Raw genomic sequence first — 27,914 nt, forward strand, 5'->3', positions numbered from 1 at the left:
CTCTATTTTAGGATAACATATTCCTTCTTCTCAAAAAAAAAAAAAAAAAGAAAGAAAGAATAAAAAGGAAGCTGACATACATCTATGTAATTTCTATATTCAATCAAGACAAAAGTTACCTTTGACTTTTTTGAAGGTGGTGGGGATGAAGTTCTACGATCTCCTTTTCTTTTGGAGGGACTCTTGGATCGGTAAATAGGGGTTGTGTCATCAGTCTCTTCGTCAGACAGCAATTCAGACTCAGATATGTCCTCAGTCTCAGCACCAGTCTCAGCAACAGTCTCAGCACCAGTGTCAGTAGCCTCAGCAGCAGTCGTATCACCTGTCCTGAGCATACCTTCTTCAATGGTTCCAACTTTTTTATTTTTTATCAGAACTTTGAATTTTAATGCCTGTAGAAAAGAGGTTAAACAGCAGTAACCAGAATATTGTATGGATTAGTAGGTTTTTATCTCTTGGTATTGTTTAACCCATGTTCAAAGTTGTTTATTATGTACAATGAAGTGAGTTAACAAAATGAAGTAAAGATAGATATGAGTGAGGCAGAAGCCAAAAAGAAGTAAACCAAACAGAGTCTGGGGATCAAAGCACATGACAGAATGTGACTATCTAAACCCATGACAGGAGAAAAGGCTCTCCACCACAAATACACAGATGCTGAAACCATGAAAAGATAAAAGTAGGAAGTAAGTGTCAGAGGTGATGGCCAGGCAAGGCATAGAAGGCATATTTATTTACTATGCATAATATAATCTTAAATATATATATATATACTTAGAGACATGTATCTGATGTTAATTTGGATGTTGTTTTAGCTATTATTGCAGCTGCAGAAAATTTTTTGCCTTATCTGATTATTGCCTTTGTGCATATCTGTCTAGTTTACCAAATTAAAACTTTTTTGTTATTTTACAGTGGATCCTCATGCTGATCTGGTCAGGGAAGTAACAGAGTTTTGTGAGTTTGCTTAAGCAACTTTTCTGTTTTTAAATGGGCACATTTCAGCTTCTGTAACATAGAATGCAGGGGAAAAAATCACTAAATGAAATCAATTCTTACAACATGTCTTTCACCTATGCACCTGAATCCTATGAACAAATATTTCCCTTAGATTTATGAAATAGTATTCATAGTAAAGGAGCTATTACTTAGCAGACATTCACCTCTACAGCTGTACACAGGAACTGTGAGTAATAGGACTTACTATCATTCTTGAATAAAGTGATCCACAAAAATATTCCTTAAGTTTCATAAGCACTAGCGAAAAGGAAGGTTACAGAAACAGGGAACATATAATCTCACAGTAAATGAAAGGTAACTGAAATACTGTATTTTAAGGTATCCATTAAGTAAATATGAAAAGTACAGATGATACAAACATATAAAACCAAAGTTCTGTAATGGAAACTACAGCCATAGGCAAGGAAACAGGCATTCCATTTATTTACAGGGCAATCTCCATTGCTCATAATCCCCTCATCACTTCAGATCCTGTATTAGTAGTTTGCCAGTGTGCCAGTGGAATGAGATATCTTATGCTTAATATCTATCAATGCCATGCTACTGTAAGATTTGATTAGTCTCTCTGCACTGGTGACTCAGAATAAGGATGCCCTTTAACATTTCCTTCATTTCTTATTGATGCACTCATTTTTTTTCCCCTGCGATATTTTTAGGAGAGTTTTAATATGATTAATGCTGCTCATATTTTTTGAGAGTTCTGAATTTTCCTTTGCATGTTCACATTTCCCAATATTTAAAAGCAGTTCTGTCCACTTTTGGTCTCACATTTTGTTATTTGTAGGTAAGATTTAATCCTACAAATTTAAAAAAAAAAAGAATCTGGTACATAAGGAAGGAAAACCTTTCTATGGCTACATTACTGCCTCCTATATGTAAATTTGCTTTAAATAAAAAAATGCCATAGTATGTGTGTGTGAGCCTGTAAAAATGGGTCCTGATGTTTGAAGTCAGTTTCTAAAGCTCTGTTTATGAACTATTAGCAAAAATGTAAATACCCTGAGGAAGGAAAAGTTTTTTAAAGGGTTTTTTTTTTCAGTTTTCTACAAAGATAACATTTTAAATCACAGTTCTATTTTCAAAACCAGTTACAGAGAATACTCTAGCAGTATGAAATTTTGCTATTATTTGGCCAGAAGCAAATTCCAGTAATAGTTATCCCAAACCATGGAAAGTGAACCCTGAACTGAAAAAATGACACATCAAGGATTTTAAGTCTGAACTTCAAATATATCTTCAAAAAAACCCTTATAACAAATGTATGGTTACAAAACCAGTGACTGTGTAAAATTGGAGTTCTTTAATTGGTAATCAGCAGTGCTAAACACATAGCACCTTATTCTCTGAATGTCCAAGTCTTTAGAAGAGCTGAAAAGTCTTTTAATGAACTGAAAGTCTGAACATTCATTATAACTTCTCCTTTCTAGTTTTAATATGAAAGGCAAAATATGTTAAAAATACATTTGCTATGTACTTCTATATAAACTCTAAGCATTATAAAAAATTTAAATATGTAAAACATAATAGATCTTCCCTAGAGCATAATGGGACTTCAAGGCTGGCATAAGCAAAAGTCTCCAAGTACCATCAACTGGAACAAATATTTACATAATTAAATGAACAAAATTTATTTCTTGTACATTCTGGTTAATGTGATGTACAATACAAATCAGAACAGCCGAAGTTGACTCCAAAACTCCGAGACAAAATCATGGATTTGGATCAGGCAAACCCACCCAACTGAGTACTGTAACTAATGTAAAAAAGGACAAAATTAATTCCTCAGAAATGTAGGGAACAAACTCTGGTTTTGCATGATAAGTATTAAAAAGAGAAGAATAGCTTCCCTTATTTAAATTTAGCATGGAGTTTTCTCTTCTCCTAGCCAGCCCTAGGTGCTTAGTTAGAGGAATATCTGATCCTGAAAACCTTGCTAAGTAACAAGGTTAAAATCAATTTAAGTTTTACATACTTTTTTTATTTCAAGACTTATATTTATGCCTTAAATACTGATATAGGGTGAAGATGCAACATCTCCTGTGAATTCTAACATAGGGAAAACTTATAAGACAATGACAAAATTTCTTAAGTACAACTGTTAAAAACACTCAACACCAACATTCTTCACTGGTTCAAGAAGAGAATCACACTTAGTGAAAGTGAGAATGGATGTCTTTGTGGCAGCCTTATAAATCACAGTTATCAAGATACTTGAAATCAATACTACCATCAGTGTCTGAACTCTACTTAAACAGATATTAATTATATCAGGAGTTCCACTTTAGCTGTCTCATTACAAGTTTTCATACCACACATTTACCCAGTGAGAAGACCCCTGCACTGAAAATTACAGTCCTGTATTGTGCTCTGTAATAGACTTCATGTGAGTTTGATCCAAGGCTAAACAGCTGTGCCATATTAGAGATGACATTCTGCCCAGGCAACTAAATCTCTGGTGCATAGATTGGAAGGAAATCCAAAGGATTATTACTGAGAAAGATGGTTACAGGTTGGCCAGGCTAATTAGTGTAGTGTGCTCAGGGCCTTCATTCACAAATTCCCTACCACACTTCAAGGTTCCAAGAAGATACCTTGGATCTGATTTTTATACATCAAATAAACCATCAGCCTAAGACCTACCTGATTTATGATATAAAATATTGCAATTTTTTGTTTTTAATTATCTTCTGAAGTTGTTTTACAATACAGAAAAATTATTAACAAGAGGTAAGTGACTTTTGCATGTTTAATACATTTGGGGGAAAACCATGATCCCTGAAAAAGACTGTAGAGTGTAATGCCCAGAAATGGTATAGGAACTGGATGAGTCTTCTGTAAGTTCTCACTAGAACCTAGAGAATCCAGAAATTTTATAATAAAAAATACTGATTTTCTTATTTTTGAGGTCATCACCAAGGCATGCTACATTTTCAACATCTTTCTTCTCATTTTTGTAAAGAATAAATGCCATAGGCAGATTGAAAGGCAAAACAGTGGACTAGAAATGTTTTGACTTGCTAAGAAGAAAAGATATTCCTGATGCAAAGACTTGGTCGAGACATTTGCATACTTGACTTGTGGGTGAAAAAAATAGGAATGAATCTTATCACTGACGCAACAAAATTTGACATGCTAAAGCAGCCTTGGTCTTGAATGTCTCAGTGAAAATCTTCGTGTCCTGGTTTTTCAATAACAAAGAAATAAGATTATAAAACCCTACAACATTATACGAGAGAGGCAAATATGAGGATGGTTAAACTGAACATTGGATCCTACAGCCACAGGTTAATCTGACCATTACCATTTTGTCAGAAGTTACAGTTAGTCAGTAAGGATCTATTTGCCACAGGTCATAGACAGCCAGGTACAACTAAGTTTTGAAAGTTTCTCGGTGCAACAGGTAGGAGGGAAGAAGGTGCAGTAGCAATATGAATCTCTCAGATACACACTCCATTATTATATCTAGATGTTGAAGATTTCAACACTTGGTTCACCAAGACTGGTGCATTCTAGAAAAACAGACACCATGACTTTAATAACTCTGGGGAAACCTCGGCAATCCTGGTCTGAAATGCTTCTGAACCACCACAATGCAGTAACTGATCTTGCAGCTGCGTGGTAAACATTAAAGACCACTTGTAAAATAACAGTAGTTGCCACTTCACTTTCAGTGAACAACACATCACTATCTCATTCCACTTTTGTGACAGGAAACCTGCAAATAATGGAAAATTCCTAAGCAGCTCATGTATATATCCTGTCAGCAGTGTAAGGCAGTTTGATGTGCTACAAAAATAATTGAGAAACAAACCTTCATCAAAAGCACCAATGTGTTTGCATTCTTTTCTCTGTGTTACATTGGAGGCTTACTTATTTCTTTCAGTAGCTGTCAAACTTCTTAGAGAGGAAGGATACAGCCGGGTAAGTGAAAATATATCTCTTCTTGGATTCTAATATTTTCTAAGTTCATCTACAGACTGCTGCATATGACACTACATTCTGTCACTTTATATCAGCATATCACCAGGACTGCTGGTGCAACTGGCAGGGATCTCTGGCACCAGCCAGTGATGTCAAATGTAATTTAATGTGGGAACGGACTCAAAGGACCTGATATTCCAGTGAATATTAAAGGAAGTTCACAAAGCCTCTTTAGGAGCACCATAGTGGCCAAGATGTGAGGAAAGAATGGCAGTGGGTCTTTTGCTTTGCATGGAAAAATATCCTCCTGGGAAGGAGGTGGAAGAGATTGGTGAAGCTTAAGAGTAGCCTCAGTTTATCATCAAATAAGGGGTGTGTGAAAGGAAGAAAGAGAGCAAAAGTCTTCCCTTCCCTTTCTTCCACATGTAGAGAAAGAACTATGTGTTGAGATGGTACAGAATACAGTAATATTCCAGGAAATTAACAGTACTGGTATAGTCAGCTGGAAGGGTGCATATATGGCTGAGAACAAAGAATTAAAAAACCTCTTTTCCTGAAATTTTCTGGTATTTTTTTTTCAGGGCAAGCAAGTGTCGAGAAAAAGCAATAATTCAGTGATCATCCAATTTTCTTTTATGGACCTCCTTAAACCAGGTCTTATAAAGGTCCTCTTGAACCTTTCACTTAGACTTACAATGGTAGGAGACATCATTGCATGACCTGTGGTCCCTAAGAATGGGTTTGCTCTGCATTTTATTCCTCCTTGCTGAGGCACACAATCATCTCAGCTGAGAAAGGTATAGCTCAAAACCTACTTAGAAAAGGGATTAGAAGATTGACCAGACAGAGGAGAAAACAATTTCCATCGAAGTCTTCAAAACTCCAAGATCTAAAAAGAACCTGTAATTGGAAGAAGTTTCTATGAAGTGTTTGGAGAAACTTTGTGGTGTCCCACTTCATGAACACTCAAGAGAACCATTTGAAGGACACTGAGATGGTTTGTTCCATTTTCTTACCAGTGCTCCATCTTGAAAAAAGTGGAAGAGTAAACTATATAGGTGACAGGTTGGTTTTTTTTACACTAACTGAGAATCTTTCTCACAAATAGCATTTTAAATTCATCATTTATGGTTCTGTAACATCTCTTTTGCACAGCTTAAGTGAAGCAGGTTGAAGACCAAGTTCAGCATCTGACTTACTCAAATGATAATGATTTTACCTAGGCCTTGAATATACACAAGCTTTAAAGATGTGATGTCACTAAACTCCTTTTGAACATGGACCAAAAGTGGTTCTTCAAAAAGATGCTCCCCAAAAGTCAAACTTATTACTCAATTTACAAATTCAGTCATAGCTGCATATTTCCATTGCTAAGTAAAATCCTACTGATTTTTCTTACATCCTTGATCAGGGCAGCTAGGAGAAATGGAGATGATCCTAATTTTTTTTCATTCTCAGGATAACAATTTATTAAATTCAGACTTTTGTAAACACCTGAGGACAGTGGTATTATTTAGGTAACCCTTACCTCTCATGTAGATGTGGAACGCACCTCACACAACTTTAATATATTAAAAGTTCAGGAGAATGAATCTCACCTGAACAGCATTTCCAGCAATGCATTTTCAGGCAAAAATTCTGCAGGGCTGACATATGAAAACTTTAAGCTATGAAAATATGAAGTATGAATTCCCTGCATCGCAGTAACCTCATGGTAAGGGACATGCCTCTTAAAAAGTAATATTTTTAATTATGTGATTCAGTGACTCCATGATTCATATGCAGTGCAGTGATTTTGTGCTTGCTACAGAGAACATATGATCCTTGGACATGTAATGCACTGAATCCAGTCATGCTTTGAGAAGTTTCAAAACAAAGCCTCCTGTTTAATATAGGTTATATTTTTTCAAAGTTACAAAAAAACTTGCAAGGTTTCAAAGTGACATTGGACACTGTGATATAAAAAGTGTAATGCTACAATCAAAAAAAATGTTGGGTGAGAAATTTATATAATAAATATATTTACAACTACATTGTTATGGACATATAGCAGCATGCATATTTCTTTAGCATATCTTTTGGACACGTCTCTTCAAAAATTTTTTTCCTTGATAAATTCTTAAAATTCTTGTATTCCTTTATGTGTATTTTTTTTTCTTGTGACAGTGTTTCCTCCCCATATTTTTATTTGCATTCTTTTTCAATTACTGTAAACAAAAAAAGGTATAAAATATATCTATCACTGGCAAGAGCAACAAGTCTAAATAAGTATTTTGGATGTATGCATTGTGCTACAAGAGATTAAAAAAAAACTTTTGCCCTTGAAAGAAAATTGTATGCAAAGACTGGAACAATGGGAATTTATTTTAGTTAGCAATAAAATTTTCAACACCCATCTAATTGCCTTTTCTGACTTCATATCCCAGGGGTCTGAAGCCACCAGCTGAGAAAGTCTTAGGGAGAAACACACTGAGAAAGAGAGAATGTCTTTGCAGTAGCAGACCTCAATAAGAAAGTTTCATCATCACAGTTATTGTCAAAAAATTCAGATTCGGGTTTCCAGTTCAATAATATGTTTAAATTTCAGGAATTTCCTTCACTTTAAACAACAATAAATAAATGAGCAGATAACAGATACACTAACATGTATCTTTTCACGTGGCTTCTGTGTGCTGTTTAAATATTGTTTTGTTACTATCTGAGATCTATTTCAGACACCAGAAGTGTTCCATACATTCAGTTGCAGAGAATTAAAAACAAACAAGACCCCCAAACAAACAAACAAACAAACAAAACACATCTTTTTCCATGTCTTTCATAGAGAAAAGTGCAATCTTATTACCTCAGGAGAAGGTAGTCTAGTCATCTCTGTCTCACCACCAAGTGGTGAAGAAAGAAGTTTGTCACCTAGAATACTTTTTAAACAGTTTGCCATTACTTCCTGTTGTTTAGGGCTGCAGTGGTTCTCCAAAGACAGCACAAGTGGATAGGCAGATGACTGAAAACATAATTTAAAGATTTTATTATTCATAAATAAAAATAGTATCACTTGCTTTTGCAAAATATCTTACAAAAGTTCCCTTACCAATCTGTATTTTCCTTTTTTTTCAAATGTTCAGAATATAGGTCAGTTGGAACAACTGTGTTAATAACACATAATGATGTGTTAATAACACATAATAAACACTCACAATATTTATAGAAAAGAGAAAGTACAATTGAAGAAGAGAAAAATGTATCTTCGGGATGTTTGGGGAGGTTAAAACAGTGCTAGACATATACAGAGGTGTAAAAAGAACTGTTTGGTTTTTGAAAGGTAAAATCATATTCTAAAATTAAAATTGATGAAGTATAGCAGGATTAAATGTCTTTTGCTTTAGTTTATGACAGATTTTAACTGATGATATTTCAAGCTGAGTATCCTTAAAGCTTGTTCAGAAATCATTGCCTTCACATTAACAAGCTATGCTTCTACTTTTTCATAATATCACGAACTTTTCTTGGGACTCTTCACACTTTGCTCATCACAGTGCTCAAGCAAGACAGGTAAAACAAGGGAAATTGAGTAAAAATCAGAGAATAGCTCAAATGAAACACATCCATATAGACTGTAAAATTAAATCTCATAAATTGTCAGTAATACTGGTGGCTACCAAAAACAAAACTCTGAATAAAATCTTTACTTCAGCAGGGCTTAAAATTATCGGTTTCCAAGAGAAGTACTGTATTTTTACCCTGTCTTCACACTTGTCCCTTGAGCACTTGCTATTAACCACTAATAGAAACACAGCTGGTATGAACCATTATCTATTGTGATTTTATCATCTTACTGTAACTTGTCCCTGTGAAATGAAGTTTGCAATATAGTTAAGTACAATATGTGGTGTATTAGCAAGAGCAGGAGAGTTATATCTAATTGGTTTTGAAGAACAGTGAAGTAAGACCACGTTTTTTATTTCACCTTCAAAATCAGAGGCTAATTAAATTGTATATAGAAATAAGAATAGAAAAAACACAGCTTTGATTAACACTGAGAAGGCTATAAAAATACATGCATAAAAATCCATATAACTGTATGATCATAGATGTATATATTTAAATATAATGCTGGCCTGAATTCAGGAGTTATCTTAATTTCATTCAGGACTTTATTTGAGCAGGAGTTTTGTCAGAAACCTCTATAAAAGCCTGAGACAGTGCCAAGAACTCTCCACCTTTTGCTGCTTTGCCAGAGATGGGCAGAAGGGACACTGCCCTAACGAGTCACCTGACAAAAAGACATCAGTAGCTGGCAGCCTGTATCAGGTTCAACATTTAAAATAAAAGGAAAGGAAATGGAAAACAGAGTAAGTCTCAAACTCAGCTATAATCTAACATTGTTGTCTATCTCATAAGCTCACATGTAGGATATAAGACAGTCTGATAGCAACAGAAGAATAAGTGAAGCAAAAAGATTTAAAAGATATAAAGGAGTAAAACACCAGACTGAATCTGAAGTAGTTGTTCACTTTATATTCAGTCCTTGCTTAAATGATCTCAGGTGAGCATTCCACCTAACAAACTAAGTAGATCACCTGAATTCTTTGCAACAAGTTTGGTTTATAATCATTCAGCATGTTTACTCTTCCTTAAAAAAAAGATTAAAAACATATGAAGAACAGATAGCACGATTTTCCTGTAATTCATTTCAACAGTGCCCACTGCCACAACAATCTGCTTCCTATTGTTTTACCCTGGACAATCTCCGACAACAACCATGTCCCTGGGCTTTGTTAAAGCCCCCATCACATTCCAACCAACTTATATATACAGACAGGTGTGTGAACATACCATAAAGGCATACTTGTCAATCACATGGATTACAGAACGAAATGGAATCTTGCTTGTTAAGGTGTGCCCGTGGTACACCACGGGTTCGTTGTTGGAGCCATCCCAGCAGTCGATTTCCAGGCAACGACATCCTTTTAAGAGAGCACTTCGAAAGAGCAAGAGGAACAATTGTATAGTGAAAAGAAAGACATCACGCTTTTTTATACAAGTTGCTGTACTTCTGTTTACAAGCCACATCGGTTAATTACCAAAAAAAAAAAAAAAAGCCTCTACTTTTTCATCATAAAAAAAAAAACAAAATAAATCCTATAGAATTATATAGATATAAGACAGAGCAATACTTTCTGTTGTTTGTCTTAGGTATGTTAGGTAATAAACTATATTGGAGCATTAAAGAGTAAGGGATTACCTGAATAACCTTCACCAAGAAACTAAAAACGAGGGTCAAAGATTTCAATAAAGGCATTGTGGGATAATGGCAAACTGTCGCTTAAAATAGAAGAATAAAAGTTTGAAATGGCCTTTTCTATTACTTTTCCAGGACTTGCCTGCAAGTCTGAGGACCGCTGTACTTAAAAATAACAGCATTGCACTTAGAGAGTCAGCTTGTGCTTGGTCTTTACACAATTCAGTTGTTCTACCCCCACCCTACTTGTAAGAGGGAGTGCTAAAGTTTCTCAGGTGCCTTAAATTTACTGGTTTAATTTTTAATATGCTAATGGCATCCCTTAAAGGTCTTAGATCTCTAATATTTGCCTTGGAACTAATTGAAATATTTCTTCCAGATTATTTCACTTAATTACCAACCAATCTCTTACATGCTGCCCTTCACGTTTAACATATCTCAAAGATACCTCTTGCTGATTTTAGCATTTTCCTCACACTAACAGTAGATAAAGATGAAGAGATGGGGGCTTATACCCTCTTTGTAATTACTTTCAGCAATGCAGTGTTAGCATCATATAATTTTAAATCCTGTGAGAAATTCACTAATGTTTCTGATTATTGCAAGTCATTTTGGAATATTCAGAGAGCCACCAAAACAAAAAAAGTTGAGATAGGTGACAGTTTCAACTGCTTTCTCGTCACTAATGTAGTACAAATAATAGGAATGCTGGACACTTGTCTTCCAAGTTCTTAATATTTTCTGCCTCCTCTGTGTTGCTGTTATTACACCATCCCTTTTCTTCTTCCCTTTCTTGGCAATAAGGTATCCTGGTCATCAGGTCATCATCATCTTGGAGTTATACACTGCAAAGTTTTTTCTCCCTCCTGGCTACCAGAGTGCCCATGTTTTGTTGTTGTTTTTGTTTCTAAACTTGCAGCATGCACTGATCACAGATATCCTTGACATACTCCAACATGCTGCGCCCTTACATCCTATATATTGATCAGATTAGAGTTTGCCTGGGAATTTTATATTTGTAACAGGGAGTTATTTATTTTTGCATGGCATGTTGAGATTAAAAACTGATTTAATCATATACTGTGCGCCATACTATAGATTTCATTTGCTGAAAGGTTGATTTTTTGAGATGTAAGTGAAAAAAATAGATTGTTTCCAGACTATGAACAGATGGTTTGGCAACTATATTGAAAAGTCTATACACAAAATAAAATACCACTCTCACATTTTCAACTTGTATCTGTGATGGCTTTGTTCCTGATTGCCAAGTAGGATTATACGTGACCTAGTATTCATTTAAAAAAACACCCAAAGATTGTTTAAAATATTAAAAATCAGTATAATCAGTATCTAAATACCTGGTATATCCCCACAAATGACTGGGTCCCATTAGCTGGTCAGCTATCAAGTAGGTGTTGTGGGAAGATGAAATAAAATAGTCACACAATGGCTGGTTCATGTCTTGGTAGATGGTCTTGTGCTGGCTTTTAAATATCGAACATTCGTCTGAGTTCATGTACCTTACAAATCCCTCAAATGACATCTGCTTTTTTTTCCTCACTGAAAAAAAAAAAAAAAAGCAAAAGCAAAATATCTCTGATGTGAAGCTAAACTGACAGTTTATATACTTTCCAGAATTTTGACAGTCAATTCTGAACACTGCTAAAGGATACTCAGCACAACACTTTCCTGCAATTTTAAAACTCCTAACAAACATACAAATACAAACATCAGATAGGCACGATTCTGGGGCTGAATTGCTGTGCTTCAAACTTTTGAGGGGAAATAAATGTGTTCTGACATTTTTATTCTTCTATGGACACCAGTAAGAAGAGTTTACAGTAGTCCTTACTGTTTAGTTTTGCAAGGTAATGTGCAGTAAGATAACATTTTTTTCTCTTTTTAAAAAAACAGAGATTGTTCTCCAAAACATCAGTCAGAATCTGTCAATATAATCTTGCAGAAGCTATGATTCCCAGCACCAAATGTCCTTCTTAATGGTGGAAAATCCCAAATAAATATTGATTAAACAATGCTTGGAAATATTTAAAATAAAAATAGCATTGTAACAAAAGAAACGACTGCCCAGACAGATGAATTGCAAATCAAGGTTATTACATTACTGCATTTATAACAAAATGAGCTAATTGCCTCCATAACAGTGATAGTCATCCCATTTGTTTTGGTTTTAAATGATTTAATGACAAGTAGAGCCATTACACCGCCAACTGCTGCTCCCAATGTCATGTTTTGAATGTAATCATTTTGCAAATGATATAATCTCAAAAGTCAGCTTTGCTTCAAAACATAGTTTGAATTAGTGAGGGATTTTGCCCAGTTCTGACTGTAAAATAACCATTTTGTCATCATGGTAGGCTAGTGATGTATAAGCATTAAGTAATCCAAGATTACTTTATGTTAACAATAACTTACAGATGCATGTATACAAACCTGGGGGGAGGTTGGGAATGGAAAAAAAATAAAGGAAAAAAGCCTGGACAGAAATCCCTTTTCTGACCTCTTAATTCTTAATACAGCTATAAGAATCAGCATTTATGAGCTAGAATTGCAATTATCGATCTTCAGTATGGGTACAGACTGAAAGCTTTACACCTGAATGAGAATTTATAGAAAATAATTATTTCTAAATTACATAGGTTTTTGAACAAGAAAACCTGGAACATTTTGAAATTATAAATAGAAATAGAAAATAAGGATGAAAGCCACTCAGACATCATACATATATTCATCCTTCTTCTAACCCAAACAAATGTTATTTCTACTGAAGTCTGTTTGAAGCTATTCTTACAGACATTCATTGATGAATAATCCCCAGACAACCCAGTAAAACCACTTCAACACCGGAGTAACCTTATTGTCAGAAAGTTTTACATAACTTGGAGACAGAAGTTTACCCTGAAACTTCCTTGCTGTCCAAAATATTTATTCTGTTTGATACTATTCCTCTCCTCTCTTTTCACACTTCGTCTGTTTGACAGACCAAGACTGCTACTGCACTTCCCCTCCTTCCAATGCTTTCCAGAAGAAACAAATCCAATTCAGGGCATCTTGCTCTTTAGGTCAGGTTTTCTTAGACTTCTGAGAATTTTCATTTTTCTTCTATCCACTAGTGTTGCTACTATCTCATAGAATAAAACTGGATACTATTCCTCATGAGGTGTCCTGACAAACTGCTACTCATCCTTACCATCTTAGAGATCATTGCATATTTGTTATTTGTTCCAGGTTTTTTTCTGGTAACTGACCGCGTCTATTTCCTTGGATGTTACCTTTCTAAAATAAATATTACATTTGATCTTTCCCAGTCTTTCAATTCATCATCCATTTTCTCATATCTTCAAAGGTAGCCCATATTAGTCAAGCTTGTTACAGTCAATTTTCTAAGAACTTGGCTTTGTCAACCTTTCTTCACCAATCTGAAGTCATTTAAGCATGTCCTACCCTGATTTATCCCTATTTTTGACTGAGATTTTAGTCTGGTCCCATTAATAATATTAGGCCACTAGATCGTACCTAGGTAGTGCATCAGGAATTTCTTTGGTCTTCTTTTAACTAATATATTTGCAGAATTACATGGCTACCCTGATGACTCTTGATAATTGTGTCTTATTTGGTATCCTGACTTTGGTTTATCCACATGCACACATTGTATTATTCAATGCTTGTAGCAACTGGTTTAACTTTCTACTTTCTGGGTCTTTAAAAAGCAGTTTGAATTTTTTTTACATGTTGCTCAAAACAGAATACATTCATTCTGGATGCTTAGCATATAATGAACTGCATGAGTCGTAGACAATTCCTTTGAAGTGAAGGCTTTTCATCAATGATATCTAGTTTTTATTTATTTTTCATGCTCTATATATTTATCTCTGTAACTAAAAATAAAGCTGGTAACTTTGTGGGGGGGAGTGGTTATTTATTAACAATTCTTACTTTTATTTACTAACAATTCTTACTTTTTATTCCCCTGCATTTATCTTTTTAATTTTGTGAAAAATACTGACTTTCCAAAGTTTTGCTTATTTTCTGAATTATTTATGATCCTTTCCTGGCTGTTCTTGTCATTAACAAAAGTTAATTATAATATTCTCCAGAAGAGAAATTATATGTCGATAAATAAGCTCATGACCATAATCCTCACAAAATAAAAACATATTATTACTTTGTTAGTCCGTATGTAAGATCTTGGACTTCAGTAAAATATTCCACTTGTGTTTCTAATCAAAGGAATAAAAATCTTTTTGTTTTTATACAACTTATTACAGGCCCTTACATTAAACTGGCTTATATATAATTTTCTCAGGGATGTCTAGTTGTTGTCACTGAACTGCTCGCAACTGAAGTCACCATCATGTTTCTGGAGAACTACCAAAACTACAAAGTTGTAAACTGAGCTTTGCACTAAAAATTCACAGAATCATAGAATCACCTGGTTTTGAAGGGACCTTAAAGATCATCTCGTTCTGCCCCCTCTGCCTTGGGCATGGACACCTTTCACTAGACCAGGTTGCTCAGAGCCCCATCCAGCCTGGCCTTGCACATTCCCAGGGACGGGACATCCATAACTTCTCTGGGCAGCCTGTTCCAGTGCCTCACCACCCTCACAGTAAAGAATTTCTTCCAGATATCCAATTTAAACTTACTCTCTTTCAGTTTGGAGCCATTCTTCTTTGTCCTGTCACTGCACACCCCTCTCCATCTTTCCTGTAGGCTCCCTCCAGGTACTGGAAGAGGGGCAGAATCCCCTCCCTCACCCCGCTGCCCTCACTGCTTTGGATGCAGCCCAGGACACTCTAGGCTTTCTGGGCTGTGAGTGCACATTGCTGGCTCACATCCAAGCCTCTCATTCACCAGCACCCCCAAGTTCTTCTTGCCAGGGCTGCTCCTGATCTGTTCATCCCCCTGCCTGTACTGATAGCGGGGATTCTCCCCACCCAGGTACGGCACCTTGCACTCGGTCTCGTTAAACCTCACCAGATTCCCATGGGCCCAGTTCAGTTCTAGCAGCATGGGCAGCTCTGGGAATTGAGATATGCAAAAGACCTTCACGTGTACATAAATGACATGCCATTTGATAAAATAAATTTTCAGAAATATGATGTTTGGTAGGTCATAGTTTTGAGAGTTTAAGATAATGGGACACTTAATTTTTTATTACTGCTACTATTTGTTCACCCCTCTCGTACCAGGGGAGAAGACCTACTGTGTTTCTTCAGAGTTCTGTCCTATCTTTGTCTGATGAAGATACCAAAACTAGCTAGAAGTGGAAGGACCTGCTTGTTAAATTATAAGGATTAGCACAGTCATACTATTTTCTGACCATTTACAGACATTTTCTCCTTTTACATTAGAGGAAGTGACAATTCATCTCCATAACTATTCTGCAATGAAAAGATACATTCATCAGGACCTCACATTTCTTCCTGAGAGGAATATCAGCTTTATCTCCATCAGGATCCTTTAGCAGTAGTTAGTGTGTACACATATCCATTTGGTGTAGAAAGAAAAAGAGAAGGCAAGAAAATATACTTGTCATCTCTTTTTGTTTACAAAGTTCAATGCTTTTTTCTTGCCTTCCTCTTCTGGATAGTCTGGAATATATATTATTAATAATAATCCTTTTTTTTCCAAATCTAATTTTTAAAAAAATGGTTTTCCCTATTCCTCCTGTTAAGGTAAACTCCAGCTCTGCCACATATACAAATGCTGTCATATCAGAGAAGAATTATAGATATAACCTGAGTATTTGAAAGACTTGGATTACACGATATATTATTTTTAGAGTTTATTACATTCTGCTTTCTAATTTATTTTGGAGCTATTGTGAAAGTATTTTTCTTTCTTTATGGAAAGAAAAAAAGTGAAAACTTTCGTTAGATATTTGCTGCCCTGAAGGGACTGAGGCCTGTGCAGATCCATGCTGAAGCAGACAAAATAAATAAGTCACTACATGCTGACCACAGCCTCCTGCAACACCTTTTCCCCACTGAAGGGACTGAGTACAACCTGCAGCCATCAGAAGTGGGAGGAGAGGTGTCTGGACTGAAGTAGAGACTAGGAAGTGGGGATGAGAAGAGCCTGAGTGGAATTTGAGACTAGGAAATGGGGAGAAAGGTGTTTTCCATGTTTTTAAATGTATGTATGTGTTCTTTGTTTCCCAATAGTTAACTTAGTAATTAAATGTATATGTTACTTGGCCACCAGAGATATTGAAATGTGTACAAATAGGTGTGCTGGGAATTCTAAGGGTGAAGTAATGAGAAATGCAACCAGAGACAAGGGATGTTACTCTGCTATATTGGAAGAAGGAAGCTTTCAACAGTTGTTACAAGTCAGGCAGAAACATTATCAGTTGCAATTTCATACTATGAAATTTTACTACTTAACATCAGATTAAAAGTTTCATCCTCTAAGTGAACAATAAAGACAGAAATATTTCCATGACTAAAGAAAGAATACCGTTGTTCCTTTTCTACTCTGAGTTTATATTCTGGGGAGTTTGTTTTCCACCTGACCCACACTTATAATTGGTGCACACTTGAATAAAGTATCTGAGCTGCAGTGGAGTTTTCTAAGGGCTTACATCTCATAATTGTCTTCCTCTGCTGAAAGCTTTTCCTGAGGCTGGATATTTACACACTCTTTCACACATCTGAACTCTTATGTCTCATAAATCCAGAGACAGGCATTGTCTTAGTTGAGATTTTGTTGAAATTTGGGTTGCAATGGCCAATGGGATCAAATTTTCTCTCCTGCAAATGAATGCTCTCTATCTTGCTCTGTCTTTAACACACTCATGCACACACACAAAAAAAAAAAAAAAACAAAAAAACAAAAAAACCCCAAACCAAAAAAAAAACCCCCAAAACAGCCCAACAAAGTTTAAAAGACTGTATATCCTAGGAACAAACTGAAAATGTGGGTTTTTTGTTCACAAATACATTTTGGATTACTCAAACTCTTTATCTGACAGATGCTTATACTGTTATTTACAAAGTAAGCACGTTTTCAAGACAGGATTGTATTTTTGCCCTGTTTTTGTACTGCTTAGCAGAAAAATAGAGAGACAAGAGCAGAGTCTTTGAATGGCACTACACTGTAAATAATAGTGGGATGCACCTTCTTATTCTCAATGTGCCTCTAATCCTATCCATGTAAATACTGAATAATAAGCAATAATTTTTTTTAAAAAGAGATATATGCCAAGCTTTTTAAAAAAGGTGCATTTAACTGACATGTTTTCTTTAACCTCATTTAATGACTCAAGACTTCTATTCAAATTTAATAATAAAATGGAGAGATAATGGAATATTTGTGTGAAATACAACTGACAATTCGATGTTAGTAAGACACAACAGTCAGGTGTGAATCACATATTCATATTTTGTGATCAATTCCACAAAAATGGTTCTTTCTGCCAAAATGCAAGCTTTCAGCACATAAAAAAAACAACTGTTAATGCAGCGTTTTCCCATTAGACATTTAAATTGTACAGTAAAAAGGGATGAGTGATGTATTCCACACCGTTCCTGAACAAGCTACAGTGCCCTCAGAGAGTTAATACAGAGTTATCTGGCTCGATAGCATTGGAAAGTCTTCTGTCTCTGCACAAATGTTAGGGATGTACTAAATGCTATAGATGCACTTATCAAAGCTGTATATAAAGTCTAGTCAGTTTTCATCTTAATCTTGACATGTGAGTGCTATCAAGTTTATCAGATAATGGTTATTACTATTAGCAGACCAGTCAATCGAGTGTCAAAATCTGCCCTTTTCCCTTTCAGAGGACAAGGATGGCTGATGAGTCCAACAGATCATCTTGATGAAGAATATTCTATACCAAATTGAGAACAACAGTTACACAAAATGGTCTATCACAACACCACATGAATCATTGATCATGTCAGTCATAACTGGAACTTTCCAATAAATATGTTTGAGTGGGAGTTTTAGTTCACTCAAAGGAGCATTGAACAATACAGTTATTATTCCGTTCAGCAAGATTATTTCCAATTACAAGACAAACAAATTTTATCACAGATGAAGAAACAAACAAGAATTTGGCTCAGCATCTGAAATTTAAACCAGACATTAAATTAAACCTGCGGAAGCTCCATTTGATATTTACAAATGTGTTTTCTAATGGAGTAAAGATTTTTTCGTTGTTTAAGTGTGTTATAGCTTTTAGTTTTCCCATCAAAACAGATAATACAAAAAAAAGGAACCTTTTAAACTGGTAACTTATGCAACTGCTTAGCAAACATAGTAGTCCTCAGAAAGAGCAGAATATATTCAATAAAATACAGTCTAATTTGAAAGGCAACGTTAGAGAGTAAAGGCATAAGGAATCACATGTTGTGTAGCTGCTACTGGACAGTAAGTGCCTCTTCAAGAAACTTTTTGACAGAGTGATTCATTTTCTTCTTCCACCACAGGATCAGTATAGATATTTCAGGATTATTATCCCAAAAGGAACACTTCTCCTTGGGTTTATTTTTTTTAACCAGTTATCAAATCCACCCATTTTCAAAGACCGGGAACCAAGGAAACTGAAAAATTAAACATCTGAGATTCATATTCCACTGAACAAAGTAACAGCTTGCAATGAAATGCATTTAGGTCCTTTTCATAGCTTAGTTGCAAATTTTGCCTCAAGTTATGTTCAGTGAAACTCAGCAGAAATATTACACTACAACTTGAGGCAGCTTTCAACAGCTGAAGAATACATGTTACAGCTTTATAAACCTCTCCTCATCTCAGAATTCTCGTGATTCAGAAAGGATGATCATGAAGATCATACATAGGGCTTATTCTGCAAGCAAGTCAAGGGCACAAGTCTTGTCTGTGGCCCTACATTGTCAGTGAACGACTCAAGGGAGAGAAGACAGTACAATGAGCAGAGAAGCAACATGGCAGATAAGAACCCTAAGAAAAACAAATTAAAAGTGTTTTGTTGTGACCATCAGTGAGCTGAAGAACAGAACACGTGGAAGGACAAGGGAAAAAGAGAAATAAATGACAGAAAAAAAGAAGAGAGCAGAGAAAGGATAGCACCATGAAAATAAAAGAAAACACAGAAAAAAATAATAAATACACAAAAAGGCATTGCTTTTAAAGTAATAAACATATGAGGTTCTTGCAAACCCCAGTCATTGACAGAAGCTCTATAAATAAGAGATATCAAATACTTAAGCCATGCATACCTTCATCAATGGGTTCATACTTCGAAATAAGTTCAAAGGCAGTTGCTTCAGTGGCTTCAGTGTAAAACTGTTCTTTCACAAGAAATTTAATGAGCTGGCTGTCAGGGAGAATTTTGCCGTCTGGCGAGTAAGCCCGGAATAGTTCCTGAAATTCAGATCTGTGCACAATAGCTCGATAAATTGCCTTGAAGTCTTCCATGCTAATTATATGTCCTGAGTGTTTGTCAACTGTTTTCTGGAAAAAAAAAAAAAGCAACCAAAAAATCCACCACAAAACCCAATCAATACAAATATATGCAACAACACAAAGAGACACACAAACCACTTTATTCTAACTGATCATAAGAGCAAGAACCAAAGAAGAATCCTCGGGCAACAGTGTGTTATCAGATCATATTCTTTAACTTTTAGATTTGATTTTGTGTGGTAAAATATTTTATACAGGTTAAAACGGACCATATAACATAATTAGTATCTAAATAATTACAATAAATTTATATTTAATGTGTATGCAATATTAAAACACATTATGCAAAGTCTCTTAAATGGTACAAATTAAAATAAATTTGCAGCATAAAAGTTATCAAGTGGAAAATATATTTAATATAATATTTCTCCAACAGCAATTTAGACCATATTGTAAATACTGTCCATTAAATTTCCATACAAAACACAGCAACCAGTAATTTAAAAATGAAATAAGGATGACCAAATTATCATGAGATCCAAGTCTTTCAATACCTCAGATAAGAAACACTATTAAAGTTTGAAGACAAGGTATTTTATAATAACCTATGACATCATGTTCTATTCTTAACAAGCCAGACTGGTTAAGTTAGATTAATTATTCACACTTTCAGAATTCTTAAACTGTAAGCTTGTTTTTATACAGCTTACAAAATGTTAGCATAGTAATTAATTTCAATGTTCCAGTATAAAAGCCACTACAAAGTTTAAAAGGGCAAAAGAATTTGAGTAGAATACTTTTTTACCATTTCTGCCTTGAACACTTTTCTCAGATTTAATGATTCAATATTTCCTTTAAAATTTTCTACTCAAGTAATTGTGCATACAAAATATAAATATTTCTAACGTTTTAGCTTGCCAAATTAAGAGAAATTTGATGACAAAAATGCTCACAAAAGTCACAAATAAATGGCAATTAATTGCCTCAATGATTATCACCGAAAGGTGATCAAAATTCTTAATTGTTGGCTCCTCAAACTGAGACTACCAAAGAGCCTAAATTTTACCATCTAAAACCTGGCAATTACCTCCCCAAAAGTGTCCATAAACAGGAAATTACTTACTTGAGCTCTGGCTTTGATCAAGACTTTAATCAAGACTTTTGATTATTGCTAAGTTAGATTAGTTTTGAAGCTATACCATAAAACCTAAAAGTTTAATGATAAATTACCAGCTCCTTCCAATGTAGTTCCTACTGTACTTCTGAATAAATACAACAGTGGGGTCAGAACATATTAGATAACGGAAACAAGTACTAAAGTAAATTTCATGAGGAGTTCTAGTGAAAAATCTTATATATCAGTACTTCAGTATTTGTTTTGAGTTTGTGAAAGAGAATAATAATGATCATTTTTAACAGAAAATATTTCAATACAAATGCTAATTACACACATTTCCCTATCACTGAGAAATTCCCCAAGGTTGATACCTTCAACCTGATTTTTAACATCTTTAAGAAAGTTGCAAATTTGCTCATTACTGTTAAAGAGGGAAAGAAAATACCAACTTATTTTGGAAATAAATAGTCTATCAGGACTTGAGAGATGTTCACTTGGGCACTGGCTTGGAGAGAAGCTGGGCAAAAAAATTAAAGTTTCTATCTCACTTGCCTCTTCATGAAATACAGGCAACAATGCTCCACAGGAGAGCTCTTCAAATTAAAGTTATAAAAATCATGTTGCTATAAAAAGATAGTTACAAATTTCTTCTTGGGGGATTTTTATTATTCTTCTTTTTATTAACGCACATCAAATGTTTGCTATTCAGAAAAAGTATCTAGACAAAGAGTCTTGAGAGGAATCATATGAAAATGTATTATTCCTTAAAAATCTTAATGTTAATAATTCTGATATTGCTCAAAGAAGCATTACATTAAAATAAACTAAAGAGGACAGACAAGAAAAAAAAGCAGATTTTTCTTTACAAACTATGTTTTCTATAAAATGTATTTTTTATGTATAACCATTTGATTAACTGTTGATGAGTAGTTACTTACAACAATGTCAGTAAGATTCCCTTTCAGACTCCTTTGTATTTTTACACATTATTACACTGATGAAATATTTGGACCCCTGAGCTACTGAATACACTTAAATTTCTCTCAAATGGCGAAGAATACCTGTAAGTACAGCTACAAATATCTAGATCAGGCTACTGAGCATAATATGTTAAAAACAACTAGATCAGTCTTGTTCTTTGCAGATCACTTCCTCAAATAATTACTCTCTTCTCTACCCACGACCGGCCACCTCTCTCAAACTTCTGTCAGAAAGCAAAGTAGATGGAAAACTGAGGAAACTGAGAAACACTTTTAAGTTCTCATGAGATTCTCAAGGTTGGCAATTCTCTCAATGCAGTGCAAGTTCCAAAACCACAGGAAGCCTCTTTAGCAAGCGTTGAGCTCATGCTGCCGGTTTTACCTTGGCTTGACAAGGCAGAGAACAATGAGAGAGGAACACAACAGAGTGAGGAAATCACAATGCCTTCCCTCTGCCTGTCTGACTGTCAGCATGACATGACCTGAAAGTTTCTGACTCACCATAGTTAATTCTCCTCTGCCAAACTGGGACAGAATCAGCCAGTTGGTTACAAAATTCTCAAAAGAATCACACACACACACACACACACACATATATATATAGCCACTTGGTTTCATTCCCTCAGGAAAAGAGTTTTACCAGACAGTTATTCTGGGGGGAAAAAAATGAGGTAAAAAGAAAAATCATAGAGCTTTTGAGTCAGTACTAGAAAGGACCTGAAGAACATGTAAACCCAGGATGTCCTAAGGCCCCCTCAAATTTGCACTATTTGCTCACTGGGACAATATCCACCTGCTGATAGTTTTCTTCCCTACACTAAATTAACCCATCAGTAAGTCCAATTTCTAGCTGTATCATGTAACCTTATAGAAATCTCTTAAACACTTCCATATCTCTAGGCCCAATACTTTCCCTGGGGGTTAGAGTGCAATTCCTATCCATTCAGGAACACCTCTTAAATCCTAGAGAAGAGGTATAGTGAAGAATGAATGAATGTGTGCTTCATCTATGTTGTTCTGAAGCCCAGGCAGCTCAGACAAGTCCATGTTGTCCTGCTGGCAAAAGCATTTTTAGGAAGTTGCTCTAATGGGTCTGTCTAGGATCAGACAGGGCCGTCTGGGTTCCTTAGCTTGATCACAGAAGAAGTTGGATTAGATGAAACCAGAATATTTTAAATTTTCCCAAGTGTAGACATGCTACAAAAAACCTGGGAATCAAAACTTATGTATTTTCCACCTTACACTATTTTGTTGTGGCAAAGAGAAGGCATTATGTTAATGTTGGTCTTTTCTCCGACTTAATAGGACAGGAGGGAATGGCCTCAGGGTGTGACAGATTAGATATTAGGAAAAATTTCTTCACCAAAAGGGTTGTCAAGCACTGGAACAGGCTGTCCAGGGAAATGTCTGAGTCACAATTCCTTGAAGGTATTTAAAAGACATGTACATGTGGTGTTTAGGGACATGGTTTAGCAGTGGATTTTGCAGTGCTGGAATGGTTGGACTCAGTGATCTCAAAAGTATTTTCAACTTAAATGATTCGGATTCTAATGCAAGCCCTTGGTTATCTATTTTACACAGAAACAAAAATTATTTGCTGATTTTGCACACTTTACTAGCATGAAATACACTTCTCAAAAAAAAATTTCAAAGTCAGCAAATGTAAGACACTTATGTAACTGAACTTCTAAACTTATTTAATTACTTAACCTACATATACCTTACCTTGAAAATATGTGTTACGTGTGCCTCATCAAAAGGTATTTGCATTTTTTCAAGCAGTCTCATGCAGCCCTCTAAATCAATATTCCCAGTCTTGAAATCATTCTGAATGACAGACCAGAACCACGTAAGAGAAATGAGGTTAAGGAAACTTCTGGCCCACGACATTGCTTTTAATAGGGGAAAGAAGGGGAGAAGTTTAGTTCTGTTAAACCTAAGAAGTTTGTGCTTTGCTTTTCTCATACTCTAGAACGTCCTTGTCTTCTGGTCTCTGGGAACGCAGCAGGCTCTGAGGTGTGCAAGGAGAGACTTCTGCTCTGTTCCCAAAGACTCTGAGGGCAGTGACAAGAAGGGCCAAAGGTAGCGTGTGAGGGAAACCAGGGGGTGGCCAGGGCGAAGAAAGGGGTGCAGTGAGAGAAGGGAAATGTGGGGAAGGCTGAAGGGAACGATGGGGAGTGCCAAGAAGCCTCAAGGAGTGAGTGTGCCCAGCACTGCGCCCACTCAACCACCATCAAACTGGCCCCGGCTGACCAGACTGGTTGCCCCTGGCCCTCCCTGACACCCATCTGGGGGTCCCATGTGTGCCCAGGCTGGATCCAGGCCTGGGGGGAAGAGGCATGTGGGGGGTGTCACAACAGCAGCTGACACAGGACAGGGAGAGGAGGAGGAGGAGGTAGAGCAGCCAAAGGATATCTGTTCTCATCCATGCTGGCTGTGCATCGCCTGCTCCAGTGCCTTCACTGCAGTGGCGTTGCCAGAACCTCGCTCCAGTTCACAGTGGGCTCCTCATCCCACAGTGCCCTGTCGGAACTGCACAGAATGTTTGCTCCCCCATCCCGCCGGGGTTGTCCCGGTGCCGCTCTGGTGATGTCACAAACCGTGGGCGCCCAGCACAGGCCCCTTCCAGCCACTGCTGCTGCCCCCCCGCCACCATCTTGTGCCTTTTCCTTCGAGCCCAAAGCGGCCCCCGTGGCCTGCCCTCGCCCGCCATCTCCCACCCCTTGGACAGCCCACAGCCCCAGAATGGGCACCAGGAAGGAGCTGTGCAAGCCAGAGAAGCTCTTTCCTATTTTCAGCCAGCTGTGCCAGTGTCCTGCTGGAGAGTTGGGCCAGCTTGTCCGAGGTGTGCCTGCTCTGGTCCAGGATGACAAGCTGGTGAGGCAGGAGGCTGCCACAGCAACATCCTCACCCTCATCCAAATAAATGGGCACACCGTGATACTGACCCACTGCAACAATTTAGGGGGAAAACCCTTTCTTTGGCCCTCAGGATAAACTCCCTTCTGAATCTGCCCACCTGGGCGGGGGAAGCAGCAGGTTCCAGGGCACAGTGTGATGGCAGATGTGGGGGAACATCCCAAGGGATGGAAGCCCACATGGGTTGCCGCGTCCCTACTGTGTGCACAAAAACACCCCGGGCAAGAGGAGCTGTCTGTGCCCTGCTTTGAGACCCACCAGTATCAGCCTTCAAACCACTGGAACAGCCTTTGGAAGTCAGACTGGACTTTTGCCCTGGCTCCACGTACCACTGATGTTACAGGGATCCTTTTCCTCCAGGCACGCTGCTTCGAAGTTGCCAGCCTCCATGTAAATGTCAGCAAGCCTGAGAATGAGACTCTAAATGTGACAGACCAAAGGCAGTTTGCCACAGATTTTGTGAAACTTGTGAAAGCTGAGGACACCAAGTTTCATATTGCCATTCTGGAAAACGTTCAGGTTTTGTCAGAGGATATATGAGGGGGAAATCTGTCGAGGAAACTCCCTGTTAGTCACACTTTTAATGAACTGGAATAAACTATTGAATGATCAGCATCTGAACACCAGTGTCTCCAATGTCAAAGTGTTTCCATGGTACTGAAATAAACCCTTTGATATGGTGTCCTAAATATAAAAAAAGAAGAAAAATACAAAATGGGGTTGTTTGTTTGATTTATTTCTGGATCACTCAGGAGAATACAGAAATTTCCATCAGTCAACTACCACTTTAAAAATAATTCAGGTTTGTAGTGACTGGAAATAATTTGCTGTACTTTTTTTTTTTCATTTACTTCGTGTACTTTTCAACTGCTTTTAAAGATACTAGTAGTGGTCAAAATGTCAAAGGCAGGTGAGTCAGCAAGCAAACTCTTACTTTCCTCTGTAATTTTAACCAATATGACATTCACTTATGTAACTTCATACTAAATAAAGCACTGGTTATAAGGAAAGTTGGTAAGGTAGGTTGGCATTGTATCCAGATTTTTTCATTGGTACTGTGAAACGCTGTAAATTCAGCCTCCAGGCTTGGCTTGTACATACCTCTCTGCATGCTCAGGAGACATCCCTAACACAGGTTCATGAACAAAGGGAGATCAGTACACAGGAGGAATAAATTTCTTATAGCTAGTGCAGAAGATATTTCAGGACTGATCAGGGCTGTGTGCTGGGTGCTGAGGCATTACAGAATAAAGCAGTGCTACTTCCCTTCTCCCAGTGTTCCTTACAAAGGCCAAAGGAATGTATGTGATTTTGGTTTACTTTCAAACTATGACAGTGATTATTTCCTAATATTTATCACAAGTTATTACAAATACCTCCCACCTTTGCTCTTTTCTGTAAATATAACTTTTAATTACAGTTTTATCAGAAACAAAAGTTAATTTCAAGCAGTGATGTAAACACTACACTTCTAAAAAATATTGACATGAACATTTAAACATTATTTTACGAAGATTTTGCTGTTGTTCATCACTGATGATGGCAATTGCAATGTCACATGGGTTGAACATGCCCTCTCATCTGTGGCTTTATAGCTTCACTGATCAGACTGGTCATGATTGCTTTCACTGTCTTGGTTTAAAAATGTAGAGAAAACATCATGCAAAAATGCTGTTTTCAAGTTTCTTTTTTGATAAAAAAATGAAGATTTTGCATTCGTACTGACCCCTGATTTGGGGGGTTCCATTTTCTATACATCTGGAGTAATGAAGAGGTGTTTAATACAAAAACCATGTTTCTACATCATTCTATATTGTTGATGATAAAGTCATAGGCTCAATTTTTATTAATAAGCACACTAATTTACAAAGCCTTACTGCAGAAGACTGTGTTGCAGTGTTTTCAATATTTGAATGCAACTGAAATACATGAAATAGTTCCTTTGATATATACTGAAATTCTTCAGATTTGCATTGACTAGAGCACATTTTTCATCTGGTCGCTCATCTTTATTGTCATTCAGCGCAATGGTTCTAATCCATGTGCAGGAAGATGCTCATCATGCAGGTTTCTTTCCTGCATCAGAAAGCAGGCTGCTGCCCTTCCAACAATGTCCCTTAACAACACCTTTTGCAGATATCCATTTGTTAGAGAATCTGCACCATGCACTTGAATAGGAAGAAGGTTGGAGCATGGAGAGCATTTTCTGTGCTCCTTTGGTTCTTCAGAGAAAGCTGCATTACCTGTGGGTCATTTCTCTTTTCACCCCACAGCTGCTACTGGGTTCCATCCAACACCAATCCAGCCCTTTAGTGCCCATGTTGCTGCTGGAGAGCATTCAATGACCAAGCAGCTGTCTTTACATGGAATTTGGTTGAGTATGTGATTATTCCTTTATTGAAAGTAAGAGGAATTTATTAAAAAGTGTTATACAACCCAGGGATGCTTTAATGAAGATAGCCTGTTGTGAGTGTAGTTCACATCTGCAGTACAAAATAACAGACGAAATTTTGGACATAAATTTAAGTACTAACAGAAACAGGAACAAAGCACTAAAAATTCTGGATTGTGAAAAAGCACTTTATTCAAACAAAAATGGTGAACATGAACAAGCAATAAGGAACAGTAGAGAACAATGAAAAAGACTGAGCAGTCAGATGACTTTCGCTTTCAAGGTTTATTCCACCAGACCTTACGAGATGCAAATATATGGCATTTTGCAATATACTGTTTGGTACTGTAGAACTCAATTCTCTCTTCTTTAAAATGCAGTTTCTCTATGGCAAAATTGTAGCAAACAGTGCAATAATAAAAACATTTAATATTGTAGGATTACACAGTCTTCCTATCTTCCCTATCAGTCTACCCTTATAAACTTTTCATTATCCTTCCATTTCCTTTCTCTATAGAAGAGGGAATCTGTGAAACCAGAATCTGCAACAGAAGTTGCTCAGAGGGATGGAATTTGGGCAGAGGAAATGTTCTCATCAGACTGAAAATGCTCACTCAGTTTTCACAAGGCCTATGAAATTAATCTGGGAAAGGTAATTCCAATACAGGCTTTGTCATTTTTCCCTCTACCTTTTCCGAATGGGCTTGGAATTTCTTAATTTCTTTTGGAAAGAGGAAACTTGGGGAGGAGTAAACATTATGAGAAGAAAGTGAAGATGCACAACTTCATTGAACACTTGACTGAACTTTTACCTATACACCTTTGTGACTCTGCATATCTTTGAGATTTGGTTGTAACTTCTTACCTTTTTGTCCATACCAGGAGGTTTTTTTGTTGCATAGTGAATACATGACATCTC

The 27,914-nt window shown here is 36.6% G+C and overlaps 2 protein-coding genes across 3 annotated transcripts in view; one reads left to right on the forward strand and one right to left on the reverse strand.

Moving 5' to 3' along the window:
* The window catches only part of PLCZ1 (phospholipase C zeta 1), a 47,164-nt gene extending 22,942 nt beyond the window's left edge, over positions 1-24,222 (reverse strand). The window contains exons 1-7 of one of the 2 annotated variants that reach the window (XM_027747489.2): positions 24,101-24,222; positions 23,411-23,534; positions 19,402-19,636; positions 11,536-11,737; positions 9,772-9,916; positions 7,784-7,939; positions 120-392 (exon numbers count right to left, since the gene is read on the reverse strand). In XM_027747489.2, the coding sequence (XP_027603290.1) occupies positions 120-392; positions 7,784-7,939; positions 9,772-9,916; positions 11,536-11,737; positions 19,402-19,636; positions 23,411-23,534; positions 24,101-24,114 (1,149 nt within the window). In that variant the 5' untranslated portion in view covers positions 24,115-24,222. Of the gene's footprint in view, positions 1-119; positions 393-7,783; positions 7,940-9,771; positions 9,917-11,535; positions 11,738-19,401; positions 19,637-23,410; positions 23,576-24,100 lie in introns of those variants that run through there. The other variant, XM_027747488.1, reaches the window with a different exon arrangement.
* CAPZA3 (capping actin protein of muscle Z-line subunit alpha 3) lies at positions 23,837-25,345 on the forward strand. Its single transcript, XM_027747490.2, is given in 5 exon segments — positions 23,837-24,578; positions 24,581-24,654; positions 24,656-24,728; positions 24,731-25,185; positions 25,187-25,345. Coding segments are annotated over 5 exon segments (1,146 nt in total). The 5' UTR covers positions 23,837-24,112; the 3' UTR covers positions 25,265-25,345.
* Positions 25,346-27,914: the final 2,569 nt, after the last annotated feature.

The sequence above is a fragment of the Pipra filicauda genome, unplaced genomic scaffold (genome assembly GCF_003945595.2).
Source record: "Pipra filicauda isolate LSUMZ 115617 unplaced genomic scaffold, ASM394559v2 scaffold104_size2351352_pilon, whole genome shotgun sequence".
Taxonomy (NCBI): domain Eukaryota; kingdom Metazoa; phylum Chordata; class Aves; order Passeriformes; family Pipridae; genus Pipra; species Pipra filicauda.